The sequence below is a fragment of the Felis catus genome, chromosome E1, assembly GCF_018350175.1.
Source record: "Felis catus isolate Fca126 chromosome E1, F.catus_Fca126_mat1.0, whole genome shotgun sequence".
Lineage (NCBI taxonomy): Eukaryota > Metazoa > Chordata > Mammalia > Carnivora > Felidae > Felis > Felis catus.
In genome coordinates, this window is record NC_058381.1 from 26,975,751 (window position 1) to 26,996,002 (window position 20,252).

The 20,252-nt window shown below is 38.1% G+C and overlaps 1 protein-coding gene across 7 annotated transcripts in view; it reads right to left on the reverse strand.

The window, feature by feature from the left end:
- RPS6KB1 (ribosomal protein S6 kinase B1) overlaps window positions 1-20,252 on the reverse strand; it is a 111,762-nt gene that overhangs the window by 25,671 nt on the left and 65,839 nt on the right. Inside the window, exon 16 of one of the 7 annotated variants that reach the window (XM_045045147.1) lies at window positions 5,678-5,693. The exons of 4 other annotated variants lie outside the window; for them this stretch is intronic. In XM_045045147.1, coding sequence (XP_044901082.1) covers window position 5,693 — 1 coding nt within the window. In that variant the 3' untranslated portion in view covers window positions 5,678-5,692. Of the gene's footprint in view, window positions 1-5,677; window positions 5,694-14,061; window positions 14,407-15,462; window positions 15,795-20,252 lie in introns of those variants that run through there. 2 more of the 7 variants (XM_019817580.3, XM_019817579.3) reach the window with 2 other exon arrangements.

Consider the following 20,252-nt stretch of genomic DNA (forward strand, 5'->3'; position numbering starts at 1 on the left):
ATAAAAGCACAAAATATATTTTTGAATGTGGACACTTTTTGGTGCTCCTCCTTTCTTATTCAAGAAAGGCCATTCCCCTGCCCCCAATTATTCTATCAGGGAATAACATACATGGGATCAGCTTGCCACTTAGAAATCTGATGTTATTTAGTAACCAAATATGCAATTTCCTGGGGTACCTTGATGGCTCAGTCAGTTGAGCGTCCAACTCTTGATTTCAGCTCAGGTCATGATCCCAGGGTCATGAGACTGAGCCCTGTGTCAGGCTCCTCACTGAGAGTGGAGTCTGCTTGGGGTTCTCTTTCTCTCTCTCCATCCTCCCCTCTGTCCATTTCCCCCACTCACACATGCTCTGTCTCTCTCTGGAAGAGAGAGAGAGAGAGAGAGAGAGGGAAAGAAAGAAGAGAGAGAGAGAGAGAAAGAAAGAAAGAAAGAAAGAAAGAAAGAAAGAAAGAAAGAAAGAAAGAAAGAAAGAAAAAGAAAGAAAGAGAGGGAGGGAGGAAGAAAGAGAGGGAGGGAGAAGAAATGGTTAAAAAACCCACAAATATGCAATATCCTTATAATTTTTTTAAAAGTTTATTTATTTATTTTTGAGAGAGAGGCAGCATGAGCATGAGAGGGGGAGGGGCAGAGAGAGAGGGAGAGAGAGAGAGAATCCCAAGCAGGCTCCACACTGTGAGCATGGAACCTGATGCAGGGCTCAAACTCATCAACCAGGAGATCATGACTTGAGCTGAAGTCAGATGCTTAATCGACTGAGATACCCAGGCGCCCCTCCTCTCCACTTCTACACTAAGTGTCATTTTTGTATTTGTGAAGGACAAAACATTTAGATACTGAATATCCTAAATCTTTCATCATCAGTTTACAGGATACCTATGGTATCCATATTGTTATGGATCCTATCCATATTGCTATTGCGGGAACTCCCATCCATATTATTATTGTGGGATACCCATTTTGCAAAATCTAACCCCACATCTCTGACCACAATTAATTCTGAAGGTGGGCATCTGACTCAAACTGGGTGGACCAGAGCATATCCAGGAATATGTGGACTTTGGACACAAAGACTTGAGCCATTCTTTTCCCAATGGCTGTTGAAGCTGTAAGTAAAAAATGCTAGAGCTATCAGCAATCTTGTGGCTCTTGGGTGGAGTAGGGAAGCAGAGGCAGTCAATCTGCAGAGAGAGGAATTTGCTCAGAAAGGTGCAGAAAAGGGATGGAAAAAGACCTCTGATGACTTTTATACCCTGGGTTCTAGTTTTTCCAGAGGTAGATCTATACCTCTACTCTGCCCCCAATGTAATTTTTTAGTCTATGATAACATTATCTTCCAATAAAATCTTTTATAATTAAAGCCATTCAAATTGGGTTTTCTTTAATGTGCAACCAAATAGTCCTAGCAAATACAAAGGAAGACAAATGTAGAAGGACTCTGGTTGGGTTTTTTTCTTATTTTCTATTTGTATTCTAGCATGCTATTATAAAACTTTTATAATTTTTGTTTGATATGAAATTTGCCATCATAGAGCCACTATTTGTTGCATACCATGCATTCATTCCTCTAATTCCCTTCCTAAGAGAAAAATTTGTCCAGGTTTTCACTTCTTTGCTCCATGTAGCACACTAACTCAGGCAAAGATGATCTATCCCATTGCCATGAGTGGCATTTCCCCCGGCAACTGTGTATTAAAAGATTTTTATTCCATGATTAGAGGATAGGTTTTTATCTCCTATAGGACATAAACAAGGAAAATTGCTGTTTCAGCTGGTGACTGAAAGATGGTGGCAGCCATGTTGCCATCATGAAGAAAGCAAGCATGAAGACAAAGCTGACAAAACTGAGGAGGGCAAAGTCAGGAGAAACACAAGATAAATAGATCCAGCATCCTGATCATATATTCCACGTACTCTCCCTATTTCTAGAATTCTTCTTATGTAAGATAAGTAAGATTACAAATTCTTGAATTATTTATACCATTTTGAGGTGGGTTGTCTGTTATTTGCAGCCCCAAACATCCTCATTTCTTCATCATCAAAGATTATTTAGTACCCATTATATATGGCAATGAACAAAGAAGGAGTAAGCTGTTGTCATTCTCTGAAGCATAGATTTACAAAAATATTGTGTAATAATTTAGGCAACATGTTAAGTCCTAACTGAATAATGTAGATAAATAAATGAAGAAGATTCCATCCCTTCCACTGAGGTCTTATTTTTTAACTTTAATGAAATATTTTTCATTTATAGAATATCTGATTCTTTAAAAATTCTGCCTGTTCTTAAAAAAAAACTGCCTATTCTTTTTACATAATGTCCTATTCTTACTTTATGGATTCTTTTCCTTTCTGTCCTAAGTATTTTAAACATGCTTATTTTAAGGCATGGAAATGGGAGTTCAAGATAGATTCAGAGAAGGGTAAGCAGTGCAATTTGGCTGGAGATATTTGCTACTCCAGGGATCAGCATCATTGGCATCAGCGGGGAGCTTACTAGAAATGCAGAATCTTGGGCTTCACTCCAAACTTGCCAAATCAAAATCTACATTTTAACAAGATCCCCTGGTGACTGGGGTTATTTAAATGCACATGAAAGTTTGAGAAGTCCATCTGTAAAGTAAGAGAAAGCAAGTTAGGAAGGTCAGTAAAATTTCTTTGCTATTTGTTTTAAATTTTAGTCCTTCCAGGGTAAATGAACACAACTAGTCTGCATAATCTCTAGTATATGTAAAAGACTGATAAAAGCATTTATTTAATTCAGGGAGTATTTCTACATTTACAAAGCTTCCTAATAATCATTACTATAACTAGTATAACAATCGTAATTTAAATGTAAACAAAAACCTTATCTGAACTTTGTGGTGGTACAGATAGGTAGAAATCTATTCAATACAAGAATTGATTTAAAAAATGGGGCATCATATAATGGTTACTACTCAGCAACAACAACAAAAATTACTGATACACAATAGTGTGAATGATTCTCAAATAGTATGAATGAACAGTACGACTGAATCTCAAAAGCATTATGCTGAGTAAAGAAGCCTTGTACAAGAGCACAAAATTCTATAACAACTAAATTTATGGTGAAAAAATTAGAACAGTGGTTGTTTTTCACAAGGGATAAGGACAGAAATTGAGTGGGAAAATATAGAATATTTTGGGGTGATGAAAAGGTCTGTGTCTTAAAAAAGGGTTAAGATTACACAGGTGAATGTATTTGTCAAAACTCACAAGATATACACCCGAGATCTGTGCATTTCACTTTGTATAAAAAAGTTATTAAAAAATTGAACCTAGTTAACAATACATATGATGATATATTTAAAAGTGAAGTATACTGATAAATGTAATTTGCTTTAAAATGCACAAAATAATAAGGTGGTTTGAGGAGTAGACAGAATATGTGGCTATGGCTAGGAATGGCTTATTACATGATAAAGGAAATATACCAAAATGTCACCTGTAGAATATAGACTGGGGGTAGGGGGTGGAGAGGGCAGTGTGTTTGGGTGTTTACTACAATTCTTTCATTATCTCTATGTTTGAAATTTTTCATAATAAAACACTGGGGAGAAAAGAAAGTTGCAGAAAAAATGTAATATTATAATTTGGTTTAAAATATAAATGTGTTGTAGAAGACATATTTATATATTCATAAAGATATGAAAGCTACACAAAACTGCAGAAATTGTCAAGCTGATCCTAAAATTCACACAGCAATGCAAAGGACCCAAAATAGCCAAAATGATCTTGAAAAAGATGAATAAAGTTACAGTCCTGACACTTCTTGATTTCAAAACATACCACAAAACACAGCAATCAGGACAGCATGGTACTGGTATAGAAACAGACATATAGATCAATGGACTAGAAATGTAAATGCTTACATTTATGGTCAACTGATTTTCAAGAAAGATGTCAAGGAAATGTAATAGGAAAGAGACAGTCTTTAAATAAACTACATATCCATATATAAAAAAATTAATTGGGACTCCTACTTCATACCATATATAAGGGTTAACTCAAAATGGATCACAAATGTAAGAGCTAAAACTATAAAACTCTTAGGAAAAAAAAATAGAAGTAAATTTTTGTGACCTTGGGTTAGGAAATGGTTTCTTAGAGATAACACTAAAAGCATAAGCAACTAAACGAAAAGAATAAATTCGACTTCATCAAAATAAAAAATGTTAGTGCTTCAAAAATAACATCAAATATTGGGGTGCCTGGGTGGCTCAGTCGGTTAAGCATCCAACTCATGATTTTGGCTCAGGTCATGATCTCATAGTTTGTGGGATCAAGCCCCACACTGGCTCTGTGCTGACAGTGCAGAGTGTGCTTAGGATTCTCTCTCTCTCTCTGTCCCTCCCTCACTTGCTGTCTCAAAATAAATAAAGATTAAAAAATGGGGGTGCCTAGGTGGTTCAGTCAGTTAAGCATCTGACTCTTGATCTCAGCTCAGGTCTTGATTTCAGGGTCAGGTGAGTTCAAGCCCCACATTGGGCTCCATGCTGGGTGAAGGGCCTACATTAAAAAAAAAAAAAAATACCATTGGGGCACCTGGGTGCTCAGTCAGTTAAGCATCTGACTTTGGCTTAGGTCATGATCTCATAGTTTGTGAGTCTGAGCCCCACAACAGGCTCAGACCTGCTTTAAGTGCAGAACCTGCTTTAGATCCTCTGTCCCCTTCTCTCTCTGCCCCTCCCCCACACTTTCTCTCCTTCTCTCTCAACAATAAACATTTAAAAAAATATCAAGAAAGTAAAATACAACCTACAAAATGGGAGAAAATATTTGCAAACCATATACCTGATATAGAAACTGTATCTAGAATATATAAAGTCAAACTCATTAAGACAAAAAAAAAAAAAAACCCTCAGCCATCAAAAAAGAATGAAATCTTGCTATCTGCAACGACATGGATGGAACTAGAGTGTATTATGCTAAGAGAAATGTTAGTCAAAGAAAAAAATACCATATAATCTCACTTATATGTAGAGTTTAAGAAACAAAACAGATGAACATAGAGGAAGGGAAGGCAAAATAAATAAGATAAAAACAGAGAGGGAGGCAACCATAAGAGACTCTTAACTATAGAGAACAAACAGGGTTGCTGGAGGGGAATTGGGTTGGGGGGACAGCTAAATGTGTGGTGGGCGTTAAGGAGGGCACTTGTGATGAGCACTGGGTATTATATGTAAGTGATGAACCGCTAAATTCTACTTCTGAAACCAATACTACACTATATGTTAAGTAACTTTGAGTTTAAACAAAATCTTCTAAGAAAAAAAAGACAAAAACCCATTTTTTTAAGTTAATGGTCTTTTTATTGAAAAAAAGACTAGCATTTACGACTTGGAATGGACGTAAATTGCAATTTCTTGAACAGCAATGTTGATGGTTGCACTGACATCCACAGCCACAGTCTACTCTGCAGGCTCCAAGTCACAGTTCAGAAGGTTTTAAAAAGACAGAGTCCGAAGCTGCTCCCTTGGTAAAGGTTTCTTTCTAAAAATTTGTGTGAGGGGTGCCTGGGTGGCTCAGTTGGTTAGGCGTTCAACTTCAGCTCAGGTCATGATTTCCTGGTTCGTGAGTTCAAGGCCCACATCAGGTCGCTGCTGTCGGCACAGAGCCTGCTTCGCATCCTCTGTCCCCCTCTTTGTCTGCCCCTCTCCCACTCATACTCTCTCAAAAATAAATAAAACATTAAAAAATAAAAATTAGTGTGAATGGTGACAGCCTGACACCTATTTCGCTTTAGTACAATGTGCACAAGGCTAAATCAACACATGCAGCATGCCACCAGGATGTGTGTCATCATCACCATGGGTCAGGGCACATGGAAGTACAAGAGGGCTATCCTGCTAAGTGGGGCTATGTCTAGACAGTTTATCCTTCACCCATTTTTCTGCACAGCATCCTGAGGTAAATCCATTTTAAATGTTTGCTTTCAATGAACCAGCTATGAGAATTTATACTAGTAAAATGAACCAGAAACCATTCGAATAGGTTTTAAATTTGTTTTTTCATTTTTCAAAAAACACCAATTAAAAAAAAGCATCTGAAAAGACATTTCTCCAAAGAAGACATAAACATACAGATAGACAATAAGCACATGAAAAAATGTTCTACATCTTAGCCATCAGGAAAATGTATATCAAAGCCACAATGAGATACCACTTCATAACCATTAGGATGGCTACAATCAAAAAGACAGATAACAAGTGTTACAGAGGATGTAAAGAAGCTGGAACCCTTACACACTGCTGGTGGGAATGTAAGACGGTACAGCGCCTTTGGAAAATAATCTGGCAGCTCCTCAAAAGGTTAAACATAGAGTTACCATATGACCTAGCAATTCCATTTTTATATACATACTAAAAAAAATGAAAACCCTATGTCCATATAAAAACTTATACATGGGGGGCACCTGGCTGTTTCAGTTGGTACAGAGTGTGACTCTTGATCTTGGGGTTCTAAGTTTGAGCCCCTGTTGGGTGTAGAGATTACTTAAAAAAAAAACTTATACATGAATGTTAAAAGCAGCATTGTCTTAACATCGTCAGTAAGTGGGAAACAATTCAAATGTCCATCGGCTGGTGAATGAATAAAGAACATGTCATATCCATATAATGGAATATTATTGAGCAATAAAAAGGAAAGAAATGTTGATACATGCTTCAACATGGATAAACCTTGAAAATATGCTAAGTGAAAGAAGTGAGTCACAGGAAGGACACATGTTATATGACTCATTTATATGAAATGTCTAAAACTGGCAAATCCATAGAGACAGAACGTAGATTAATGGTTGCTAGCAGCTGGGAGGATGGAGGAATGGATTTCTTTTTGAAGTGAAGATAATGTTCTAAATTTATAATAATGATGGTTACACAACTCTGTGAATGCACAAAAAAAAAAAAACAACCACTGAACCGTATACTTTAAAAGGGTAAATTTTATGCTGTGTTAATAATATCTCAGTAAAGCTGTTATTAAAAAAAGTTAGTTTGAATGAATAAAAGTTTTATATGAGAAAAATTAAATTCACTTCTTTATGTTCTCTATAATCTCTATTATTACTTAACCATTTTTATGAATGAAGATGAATAAGAAAGAAAATAAAAGAAGTGTAATTTAAAAAGATTAAAAAAAAACAACACACTTACGGTTTGTTGTCTGGTACACAGGGGTGACTCAGATTTGGGCTGGTAGCAAGAAGGGGGGAAATTGCAAGTGCAGTAACTACTGCTACAGAAACACCAGCAGTTTCTAATTTTATGCTGTCCTATATTTTGCTGTGACTTTCATAGTTTTCAATAATGCTATAGTAGAGGCCAAAACAGAAATGTCTTTTATATTTTATTATAACAGCTAAACTGGGAAATAAACTCACCAATTGCTTTTTTAAAAAGGAAATGAGCTAAAAACAACATAGATGTAAGTGGAGCTTAAATAAACCTTTACTCAGTAAAATGAATGTGTTCACAGGGGAGGGAGAGTTTGGTAGTAAAAATAGTTTAAAGTATTACATTATTTTAAAAAGCATTTTGTTTCATTTACTGTAGATGGTCAAACACTTTAAAACAGATGGTAAATCTGTTGGATAGTAAAAAGAAATGACATCTTGTTTCCATTTTCCTATTCCTTCCAGTTCATCTCTTCATTGTAAATCATTTTCCATTGTGGGAGGATATTAAATTTAAATCAAACTGAAAGGAAAAAAGCATGTGGCTATGTTCATAAATTCATGTTTCTTAGCACTTGCTGCCTCTTATAGCCATTTTATGAAGAATATTTCAAATTGATCTATTCTTTCTGGATCTGAACAAATTGAGAGTTTCTTGTCTTGAGCAAACAGCTCTTTCAAAAAACCTATTTAAAAAATAAACAAAAGAATCAAGTAATTACCATATATCAAAATTTAAAATAAATTTTAATACTTTCAGGAGAAAGATGTGGCACTGGTAAACATCTGAGGAATGGTATTAAGTTTAATTTGTAAAGACAAATAGGGGCACCCGAGTGGCTCAGTCAGTTAAGCATTCAACTCTTGATTTTCAGGTCAGGTCATGATCTCATGGTTCATAAGTTTGAGCCCTGCACTGAACTCCATGTCAGGCTCTGCACTCACAGTGCGGAGCCTGCTTGGGATATTCTCTCTCTCCCTCTCTCTCTGCCCCTCCCCCATTTACATGCGTGTGTGCGCAACCCCCCCCCTCCTTTGTCAAAATAAATAAACTTAAAAAACAATTTGAAGGGGCACCTCAGTTGGTTAAGCATCCAACTTCGGCTCAGGTCATGATCTCACGGTTCATGAGTTGGAGTCCCATATCAGGCTCTCTGCTGCCAGCACAGAGCGTGCTTCAGATCCTCTATACCCTTCTCTCTCTTCCCCTCCCCTGCTCATGTTCACTCTCACTCTCTCAAAAATAAATATAAAAACATTTTTTAAAAAAATTTGAAAAGATATGTAATAGCAAAGATGTGCAGTGCTTACTATGTTCTTAGATTGTTCTTAATGTCATACATGAGACAGTATGTATATGTTTGAACACATACATGTGTATGTTTGTGTGTTGCTCACAATTATGTAAATAAACAAAAATTTCTCACAAAAACCACATTAAGATGAGGAAACTGAGAAAGAGCAAAGTTAAACAATTTGCCCAAGCTGAATCCAAGGAAGTTTGGCACCATAGTCCATGTTTGTTTGTTTTTTAATTTTTTTTAATGCTTATTTACTTTTGAGAGAGAGAGAGAGACAGGGCATGAGTGGGGGATGGGAAGAGAGAGAGGGAGACACAGAATCCAAAGCAGGCTCCAGGCTCTGAGCTGTCAGTACAGAGCCCAGCTCGGGGCTCAAACTCACGAACTATGAGATTGTGACCTGAGCCAAAGTCAGATGCTTAACCGACTGAGCCACTCTGGCGCTCCACCATAGTCCATGTTTTTAATTACTCTGCATATATCAAGAGCACTGAGAACACATTAAAAAACATTTTTTTTAATGTTTATTTTTGGGAGAAAGATAGAGACAGAGCATGATTGGGGGAGGGGCAGAGAGAGGGAGACAGAGAATCTGAAGCAGGCTTGGAGGCATCAGCACAGAGCTTGATGTGGGGTTGAACCCACAATGTAACGAAGTCATGACCTGAACCTAATCTGAAGCATTATTCAGATGCTAAACTGACTGCATCACCCAGGCACCCCAAGAACACTGAGAACATTAAACAAGCCAATAGATCCTTCATACCTCCTGTACTGAACTTTCTTCTACAAAACACCAAATCCTTCTTTTAGACACAAGCCACATCTGAAACTTACTGAAAAGTTCTTCTACAAGAAAGGAGGTAACTAATTTATGTTTTTGAACCCTCTTTGACCTACAACAAAACTCTCTGGATATTTTTTAAAAAAATTTTTAATGTTTATTTTTGAGAGAGAGAGACAGAGACAGAGACAGAGTGTGAGCGGGGGAGGGGCAGAGAGAGAGGGAGACACAATCTGAAGCAGGCTCCAGGCTCTAAGCTATCAGCACAGAGCCCAAAACAGGGCTCAAACTCACTAACCGTGAGATCATGACCTGAGTCAAAGTCGGACACTTAATCAACTGGGCCACCCAGGTGCCCCAAACTCTCTAGATTTAATGAAACCAAACAATTTTTCAAGCTAAAGCACATTACTTTGGGATCAAATATAAATACATTATATTTTATTTCATTTTATTTTTATTTTGAGAGAGAGAGAGAGCAGGGGAGGGGCAGAGAGAGATGGGACGGAGGATCCGAAGCAGACTCCACACTGACAGCAACAGAGTCCGGCGCAGGGCTCAAACTAATGACCTGAACCATGAGATCCTGACCTGAGCTGACGTCAGATGCCTAACCAACACAGCCACCCAGGCACCTGGAATGTAAATACATTTTAAAAAGATACACTGCAGGGGTGCCTCGGTGGCGCAGTCGGTTAAGCGTCTGACTTCAGCCAGGTCACGATCTTGCGGTCTGTGAGTTCGAGCCCCGCGTCAGGTTCTGGGCTGATGGCTTGGAGCCTGGGCCTGTTTCCGATTCTGTGTCTCCTTCTCTCTCTGCCCCTGCCCCGTTCATGCTCTGTCTCGCTCTGTCCCAAAAATAAATAAAAGACGTTGAAAAAAAAATTTTTTTTTTATAAAAAAAATAAAAAGATACACTGCAGAGGTCACTGAGGGAAGCAGGGCCAAGAAGGCATGGAGAACCAGGAAGCACAGGACCAATAGCTAGGACCTGGAGATACCCCTCTCACATGTGATACCACTCCAGTAACCTACCCGTCTCCTGAACAGGGATCTGAGAATGTGACAAGACTCCCCCTAAACTTCACTAGGTGAGCCTGAATAATGCGTCCATGTGCAATAAAGAGAGATGTCTTTTATTTTTTTGCTATCTTCTCCCTGCCCATTGTTGGGGCAAAGGGAGAAGAAATTTTCTTTTTATTTACTTATTTATCTTTTAACGTTTTTTATTCATTTTTTGATAGAGAGAGACAGAGCATGAGTGGGGGAGTGGCAGAGAGAGAGGGCAACACAGAATCCAAAGCAAGCTCAAGGCTCTGAGCTGTCAGCACAGAGCCCGACGTGGGGCTCGAACTCACAGACTGCAAGATCATGACCTGAGCTGAAGTCAGGCGCTCAACCGACTGAGCCACCCAGGTGCCCCAGGAGAAGAAATTTTCAAGACAAAGCACAAGCAACACAAATAAAAGTTGTGAAGTCACAAAAAAATAAAAGGGCATTGATAATAGGCTAATATATCCATATCTTTTTTTTCATATGGTTAACCACTAAAGCACATGATACAAATAAATTTTTATATAAGAAATGTATCTACTCTGGAGCTTGCTTCCTATTCTGTGTCTCCCTCTCTCTCTGACCCTTCCCAGCTTCTGCTCTGTCTCTCTCTCAAAAATAAAAATAAAAAAATTAAAAATTAAAAAATTAAAAAAAAAGAAATGTATCTACTTTGGTAATTTGGGTGTTTAGCTAAAATGGAAAACATATTTCCTTTTTTCAATTTATCTATATTTTTAAAAAGTTTTTTTAATGTTTATTTTGAGAGAGAGAGCAGGTGTGTATACATGCATGCACACAACTGGGGGGGGGGGATAGAAAGAGAATCCCACGCAGGCTCTGCACTGTTAGTATAGAGCCTGACATGGGACTCAATCTCATGAACCATGAGATCATGGCCTGAGCCGATATCAAGAGTTGGACACTCAACCAACTGAGCCACCCAGGCACCCTTTAATTTATCTATATTTTTTAAGTTGAAGTATAGTTGATACACAATATTGACATTAGTTTCAGGTGTGCCATATAGTGATTTGATAACTCTATACCTTATGCTATGCTCACCACAAGTATAGCTACTATCTGTCACCACACAACACTATTACAATACCACTGACTATACTTCTTATGCTATACATTTTATCCCTATGACTTATTCATTCCATGACTAAAAGCCTGTATCTTCAACTCCCCTTCGTCCATTCTGCCCATCCACCTCCCTCCCTCCCCTCTGGCAACCATTAGTTTGTTCTCTATATTTATAGGTCTGATTCTGCTTTTTGTTTTGTCTTTTAGATTTCACATGTAAGTAAAATCATGCGGTATCTGTCTTTCTCCGTCTGACTTATTTCACTTAGCATAATACCCTCTAGGTCCATTAATACTGCCAGAAATAGCAATACCTCGTTCTTTTTTACAGGTGAGTAATGTTTCATTGTATATATACACCACATCTTCTTTAATCATTCATCAATCGATGAACACTTGGGTTGCTTCCAGATCTTGGCTATTTTCTTTTCTTTCATTTATTTATATTTATTTAAGTAGGCTTCATGCCCAGTGCAGAGCCCAATGTAAGGCTTGAACTCACGACCATGAGATCAACACCAGAGTTGAGATCAAGAGCCAAATGCTTAACCAACTAGAGCCATTCAGGCGCCCCAGAGATCTTGGCTATTTTAAATAATGCTGCAATAAACATAGGGGTGCATATATCTTTTTGAATTAGTGTTTTTGTTTTCTTTGGGTAAATACCCAGTAGTGGAATTTTTGGGTCATACATTTCTATTTTTAATTTTTTGAGGAACCTCCATAGTTTTCCACAGTGGCTGCACCAATTTACATTCATATTCCCAACAGTGCATGAGGATTTTGTTTTCTCCACATCCTTGCCAACACTTGTTATTTCTTATCTTTTTGTTTCTAGCCATTCTCACTGGATTAAGGTAGTATATTATGGTTTTGATTTGTATTAAGGAAAACATACTTTTTAAGATTATAATGAACTTTATACAACTAATTACCTTATAACAAAGGTATTTTTATTTTGAAAGAGAGACAAAGATTACCTCCCTATATGCAAACTCTAAACCAGACTGCTCTATGACATTTTTCCTAAAAGTATTATTTAACACATGTTCACCTTGTATCGACTTCAACTGATTGATAGTGAATGGCTGGACTTACATATTACAAATGAATCTGAGGCTGAGTTCAGACTGAATAAGAATGAGTTTGGTATCACTGTCAATTATCTGCCATAGGTATAGGTAGGTAAAGTGATAACACAAGTACTATGTATTTACATCCCTGAATTAATGGATACAATTTCTACACCAAAAGACAAAAAAAGAATAAAACGCACTTCATTTGTAATTTACACCAGGAGCTTAAAGTAAAACTGAGAATATATATATATGTGTGTATATATATATACACACACACACACACACACACACACACACACACATATATATACACCAAACCAATAAAGACCATTTAAAATTTTTTTTAAATATTTATTTATTTTGGGGAGACAGAGAGACGGAGTGCAAACAGGGGAGGGGCAGAGAGAGAGAGAGAGACATACAGAATTTGAAGCAGGCTCCAGGCTCCAAGCTGTCAGCACAGAGCCGGATGCAGGGCTCAAACCCACAAAGCACAGAATCATGACCTGGGCTGAAGCTGGACGCTTAACCAACTGAGCCACCCAGGGGCCCGAATAAAGACCACTTTTAATAAAAATAATACCACTTTACTGTACCTTAAAATAAAAAACTAACACTCCTAATTACTCTCTAAATGTTTAGCAAGTGAACTGAGGATCAGCCACATCACATAAGGGTGACAGAAGGAAGACCAAAAATTTGTGTTCAAAGGAAGCAAGATGGAGCCAAGATTTAAATAAAGTAAGAGAAATAACTGGGCACAAGGAAGGGAAAAAAAAACATTCTGATGAAAAGGGGACTGGTGCTATAGAAAAGCAAAAATAAAGTTTTCTTGTCAGGGTAAAGAGCCTTAAGAAAAAACATTCAAAACTTGGAAATAGGCAGAAATTACTGGGATCCTTCCACTGGAATGCAAGATATAATTTAGCAGACCCTCTGGGAATTACCTGATTGTATAGGGATGTGCATCTTGATTTGCTTTTTATTGCCTAGGCTATTTTACAACTTTACAGGGGTAGTGGTTAACTTACAGGTAAATGATAACAAAGCAATTGCAGATGAGCAATGCAAATGATTCCTGTTCTTAGTCATATAAATACAAATCTCCTGGCAGAGATTTGTTTTCCATCTAGAAAAAACATAACCTGAGATGTAACATTTTATATCTCTTGCCATGCAGAAATTTGCCTCTACTGACAAATTTATTTCAGCATTCCTTTGACTATATAAATTCTCTGTCCCTTGAATTTCTCTTTCAACCAGTCTTAATATCTTATATGTTCTCATTAATTAATGAGTTGAATAAAATATTAGAAATATCTTCCTTTTATATTTGAATGAGTAATGTGGGGTTTTTTGTTTATTTAGTTTGAGGGAGAGAATGTGAGTGGGGAAGGGACAGAGAGAAAGGGAGAGAGAGAATCCTAAGCAGGCTTTTCACTATCAGCACAGAGCCCAACACAGGGCTTGATCACAAAACGTGGAGTCATGACTTGAACCGAAATCAAGAGTCAGACACTGAACTGACTCAGCCACCCAGGCACCCCAAGAGTCATGTTTTTAAATTTTAGAAAATTATACTCTAGCAAGAATTTGTGTAGGAAATAAACTAGATAAGCAGGAGAAAAAAGAGTTATATGGGGCCTAGTAACAGAAATAAGATAGATAGCAAAGTTATCAACAGTTATTAACAGTTAACAAATATCTGTTTGGTTCTAAAATGATGAAATGGTGACTGAGAATTTATTAGTAAGAATTTATGTGTGCCTATATGAGCAGACTATGTAGGTGCCCCCTTTTCAAAAGTAATTTCTAAAGCTGCAAGGTTCATAAAGAAATAGCAACTTACCTACAAAGGAAGGCTAGACAAATGGGGAAACCAGTAGACTTTAATAATATGGGAGCCTAGGGAAAAAAGATTCCAGGTGAGAACAATCCATAGTGTAGAATGCTACAAAAAAGTCAAGTAAGATGAGATCTGAAAAGTGTCCATTCATTCCTATGTTCAATAAATATTTATTGAGTTCTTAGTTTATGCTAAGAACTGTACTAGTCATGGGGATACAGTAATAAAACCAAAATAGTCCTTATTGACATTGAGTATAGTAGAAGAGACAGATATTAAATAGCTAATTTAAGAAATAAGTATTCAGAGATTCCAGTGCCAGCCAAGGAATAGTCCACTAACACCTGTCTCCACTGCTGATTATAACTAAACACTCTGGATGAAACACAAAAGCCACTACCTGAGCATTCTGAAAAGGTAAACAAGAGCAGTATTGGGACAAGAATCAAATTGGAAGAGGGGTCCATATGAGAGAGAGCTTCACGTGTGTGTGTGTGTGTGTGTGTGTGTGTGTGTGTGTGTGTGTGTGTGTCGGGAATGGGGGTGGTTGGAGAGAGAATTTTACAGGCGTGTGGGTGCCCAGTGAGGCTGTGGCAGCTACAACTCCTAAAAAAAAACAACCCTGTCTTTATAGACAGAGAAACAGAAAATGGGTCCCTGGATTTTAAAGAGTTGTGGGGAAGAAGTCCCCATTTTTCCCTCTTGCTGTGGCACGGGCAAGTAAAACTCCTAGAGAATAAAACCCATCATTCCAGCTGTAGGACAGAGGCAGGAGGCTGAAGAGAATCTCACAGAGGAGAGAGCTGGAGAAGGGTTCTCTTAGTTCTGTGCACAAATCAGAATATATCCAGAGCTCACTTCTGAAGTACACATACACAGAACACCCCAAAGCAGCATAGTAAACTCCTTGAGAACTGAATGGCAATATAAAGCAAAGCACAATTCCAAGACTAGCCCGTGAGTAGTACAAATGTAGGACAGATCTAAAAGAACACTGCATAGGCCTTGGAAACTGTCCTAACATTAGAATCCATAAGGGAAAAAAAGTCAAAATAGACTTTGCAGTCTCAATCCAACCAAGATAACCGACTGCTGAAGACAACAATAAAAATCAATATTCTTCAGAGGATTTTAATAGGATCCAGAGTATCAGGTTTTCATTGGCCATCATCCATTAGTTGGTAAAAAATGAAATACAGAGATTGTTATCATTCAGTGTTTAATTCTTCCACCACTGCTAAGAAAACAGTATACAAATCAGCCCACCTAGCTGATTTTTATCTTCCAGATCAGAGTGGTGGTTTTCCAAACAGAATGTTGTCCATTTACTTTACAACTACCATCCATGAACCAAGGAGATATTTTTGGTCAGCTGAGAGATGTTTATTGGGCACAATCCAAGTGATGACAGAATCTGGCAGCTCCTCACACAGTTTCAAAGTCAGGCCTAGGGGAAAAGAGGCCCCCTACTTGTGAATACATCATCCTTGAATTCCACAGGTAGCATGACCCTGAATAAACCATTTCCATTTTATTATGGAACTGTTCTGGGCACTGCCTTCCCCAGTATAGTGTTTTTCCAACATCAACCAAGACATCAAAGGCATTTTAGGTTTCAAGATTATTTTATGTCTTTAGTCACAAGGGCAGTGTTTTGGTTTTTTTTTCTTGAGAGAGTGAGAGAGCACACGTGTATGCATGAAGTGGGGTGGGGGGGCAGAGGGATAGAGAAAAAGGATCTCAAGCAGGCTCCACACGCAACATAGAGCCTGATACAGGGCTCGATCCCACGACTGTGAGACCATGACCTGAGCCAAAATCAAGAGCTGGATGCTCAACCATCTGAGCCACCCAGACACCCCACAATGGCCATTTTAATTAATGTCTGATAGTAACCTACTAATTGCCCTTCAAAGGGAAATTCTCCAAAGTCCCTATAGTCAGTGCTAAGAGGTGCTCCTAGGCTTTTGTGATAAGCCCCACTGAATGCTCCACATACAGTTACTGCATAAAGAATTTGTCCATATCAGCACTCTAGCTTCTACTTTATATTGTTTGGATTCATGCAAACATTAATTTTCATTTAGCATATTCAATTAATATTGCTTGAAGGGCAGATTTATATGCCTTCTATTTTATAATAATAGGTAGCTGAAATATTCCCCAATCAGATATGATATTCATCCCCATAATGCAATCAGGTAGAGGCACAATCACTTCACATAAGGCCTGTTGAAACATCAATTCTCCTCCAAACTTTCACCTTAATCCCATCAGCCTTTACATTCTTAGCTGTAGCTTCCATTCAGATTTCATTAACAGGTTCTGGTTTTATAACATGAACAATGGAAGGTGTTCCCCAGTCATACCTAATATTCATTCCTATAAAACATTCAGATAGAGGAGACACAATTTCTTTACATAAATCCTGCTTCAACATTCTAATTTTTATAATCCCATCAACTCTTATATATTTTCTCAATCTGACTGTAGTCCAAGTTAGGACTTCATAAACATGTTTCCATAGCACAGTGCATGGGGCTCTGTTGCAAAGGAGTACCAGAAATTTCTCTATCCCCTGATCACATTACCCACACAAGTCCATATGGCTTCAGGGGTTGGACCAGAGGATTTGGGCCCCTAGAGTTAAATCTTCACCTTGATTAATACAGCTAACCATCACCCCAAGCAATTCTGGGTAGGGTTTTTCATTGTAATCTATACCTTCTAGCTTTTTAAGTTCCTCCAAATTGAGGTAAATGAAGCAGACTTGTTTGGGGCCTTTCAACATTGAGGGACTAATCGGGAATCCCACTGGTCCACCCAACTTTGATAATGCTGTATCAACACCTTTGTTTCAACATCATCAGTGTCCACCACACTCCTCCCTTTTCTCAATAATCATCCATAAACTTCCACTCTGCTGAGACAAGTCCCCTGACTGTCCCCTCTGTCTTTCCCTGCTTTTCTTGTTAATTACTTTAAAGATCTTGTTTTCAGTAAAACTTACACTGGGAAGCTCATACAGCAAATCTGATAGGACTTTTCATCATGTTGTTTGATTTTTGCAACAGTAAAGTTACATGGAGTGCCCCTACAACAGAGGCCTCCCTAATCACAGCATCTACCGTAACTTGAGTAATGAGCATATTCATCAAGTGAATATACCAGTCATCACAGATCCAGTCCCACATGGCTTGCATACAAAGCACATCAGCTGCTTCATTTGGGATTGGTTCCACTTGGCAATTATAGGAGGAGTTAGACAGTCCCCCGCTTTCTCAGACAAACACACTTCACAGTGGCTTTTAACCAGTCCACCAGGATGAATGTTCCCTTGGGAATAACCACCTGTGTGTCTGAATCATGTATAGCCATCTGTGATTGTTTAACAGTGAGCTTTGGGTCCTGTACCAGCCCAAACAAACTCTTCCACTCAGCAGTATTTAAAACCAAAGATACTTCTCCTAATTTAGTTACTCTTACAATCCATTTGAGTAAAGGTTCTTCAGAAAGCTGATGATACTGACCTACAAAATGAGACAAATCCTACACTATACCCACTGTTCTCAGTAGTTTCTTGGTTTTGCCTTCCCCCCATGTTGACTACCTTGTTGGCAACCAGAGGTATTAGAGGCAATTTCTTTTGTTCTGGCATATTTTTTCCCTTTGTGGGCAGCTCTGAGGCTAGTGGACGAAGCTCACACCAATCAAAATCTGAGCTTGGTCTAGAATCAAAGCCTAACTACACTTTCTTTCACTTTAGATATTACAGATAACAATAACCAAGGGATTGTACAGTTAATATGTTTCTTATTATTTTACATTTCCTTACATATCCACAGTAAGCCAACTCTACAGGGGTTGGGTCTACCATCATTTCTAAATTCCAATGGTAATTTTTACCTTTAGTAACTGATTGCAGTGCAGCTGCAGTTTCATACCATGGGTAATTAGGTAGCCATCCTGGGATCAGAGGTTCCTCATCCCCATCCTTTCATCCTTTCTCTTCATACACCACATGTTTCCTTGAGCCAAGGGCCATTTTAGCAAATCTCATTTCTCTAACACCAACTAAAGGAAAAACTGTTTCTCTGCCCAGAGAACACTTCTGACACCAAGTGTATGAAGATTTTTTTTTTAAGCACATCACCTAATTTTCCAACTCTGGATAACAACTGGGTATCCTATAACTTAATGTCAGACTCCACAGACTTAAAGACTCAGTCCCATAAGACTACCCTCAATTCAGATGCCAGTCACAAGTAACAAGTGAGTCCCCAAGGGGCCCAGATTTTTGTCTGACTTGGCTACAAAGTTAAGGGGGCCTATAATCATCCCCTCAGAATTAGGAATTTGCTTGAATGGCTTACAAAACTCCAGGACAGATTTACTTATGTTTACCAGTTTTTTATAAAGGATGTTATAATGAATACAAGCAGCCAGATGAGGAGGTAAACAGGGTGAAGTGTAAAAAGGTCCCATGTGTAGGAGCATCTGCTTCCACGGGATTGGGATACACCACCTTCCTGGCAAGTGGATGTGTACAGCAACCCGGAAGCTCTCCTTGTAGTTTAGGGATTTGTATGGAGGCTCCATCATGTAGGTATGATTCAATGTTACCTCAGTCTCCATCTTCTCTTCCCTTTCCTGAGGATGGAGGGTAGGACTGAAAGGACTAAACTAATCATGGCTTGGTATTTCTGATGACCAGCCCCAATCCTGAAACTATCCAGGAGCTAACCAAGAGTCACCTCATTAGAACAAAGGATGCTCCTATCACCCAGGAAATTCCAAAGGGTTTAAACCTCTGTGTAAGATATTCCTATCACTCCCATCGGTCAGGAAATTAAAATGGTTTTAGAAGCTCTATCAGGAACCAGGGGCAGAAACCAAATATATATTTGTTATTATATCACATTGTTATTATCATTATGCTCTGTAAGATAGAAGTGAACATGCTTAAAAATGGAAAGACAGAAGTTCTCAGCAGAGAAAAAGAAATTATGGAAAAGAAACCAATAGAAATTATAAAACTGAGAAATATATCAAAATAAAAAATTTCACTGGATAAGATCAATAATAGGATAAAGGTGATAGAGGAACTTGAAGATAGACCAACAGAAACTATCTAGTCTGAAGAATAGAGGGGGGAAGAAAGATTGAAAAGAAAATGAAGACAGCCTCTGGGTCCTGTGGGACAGTATCACATGGTCTAACATTCATTCACTGGAGTTCCAGAAAGGTACATTAGTTTCTATGTAAAGGTACATTGGAGGTATATTACTTTCCCGTTGATGCTATATCAAATTACCACAAACTATGTGCCTTAAAACAACAGAAACCATTTTCTCACTGTTCTGGAAGCCAGAAGTCTGAAATTAAGGTGTCAGAAGGGCTGCAATTCCTCTGGAGGTTCTAGGAGAGAATCATTCTTTGCCCACTTCTGGCTTCTGGTAGCTATCAGCATTCCTTAGCTTTTGTGGTCATTTCTCCCTCTACTCCATCTTCACACTGCCCTCTCCTCTTTGTGTTACCTCCTTTGCTTCTCTCTTATAAGGACACTTGTGATGGCATTTAGGGCCCACTTAAAAAATCCAACGTAACTGCCTTATCTCAAAAATCCCTAACTTAATTACATTAGCAAAGACCCTCTTTCCAAATAAAGTAATATTTTAAGTTCTAGGATTAAGTCTTGATATCCTTTGGTAGCCATTAGTCAACCTACTGTAGGAGAGATTGGAGCACACAAAAAAAATGTTGTTGAAGACATAATTACCAAAAACTCCACAAAATTTGGTAAAAGATGTAAATTTACAGATCCACTGAGATTCTTGAATCTGAGTGAATCTCAAACAGGATAAACTCACAAAAAACCACTCCCAAAGACATCATTATAAAATTG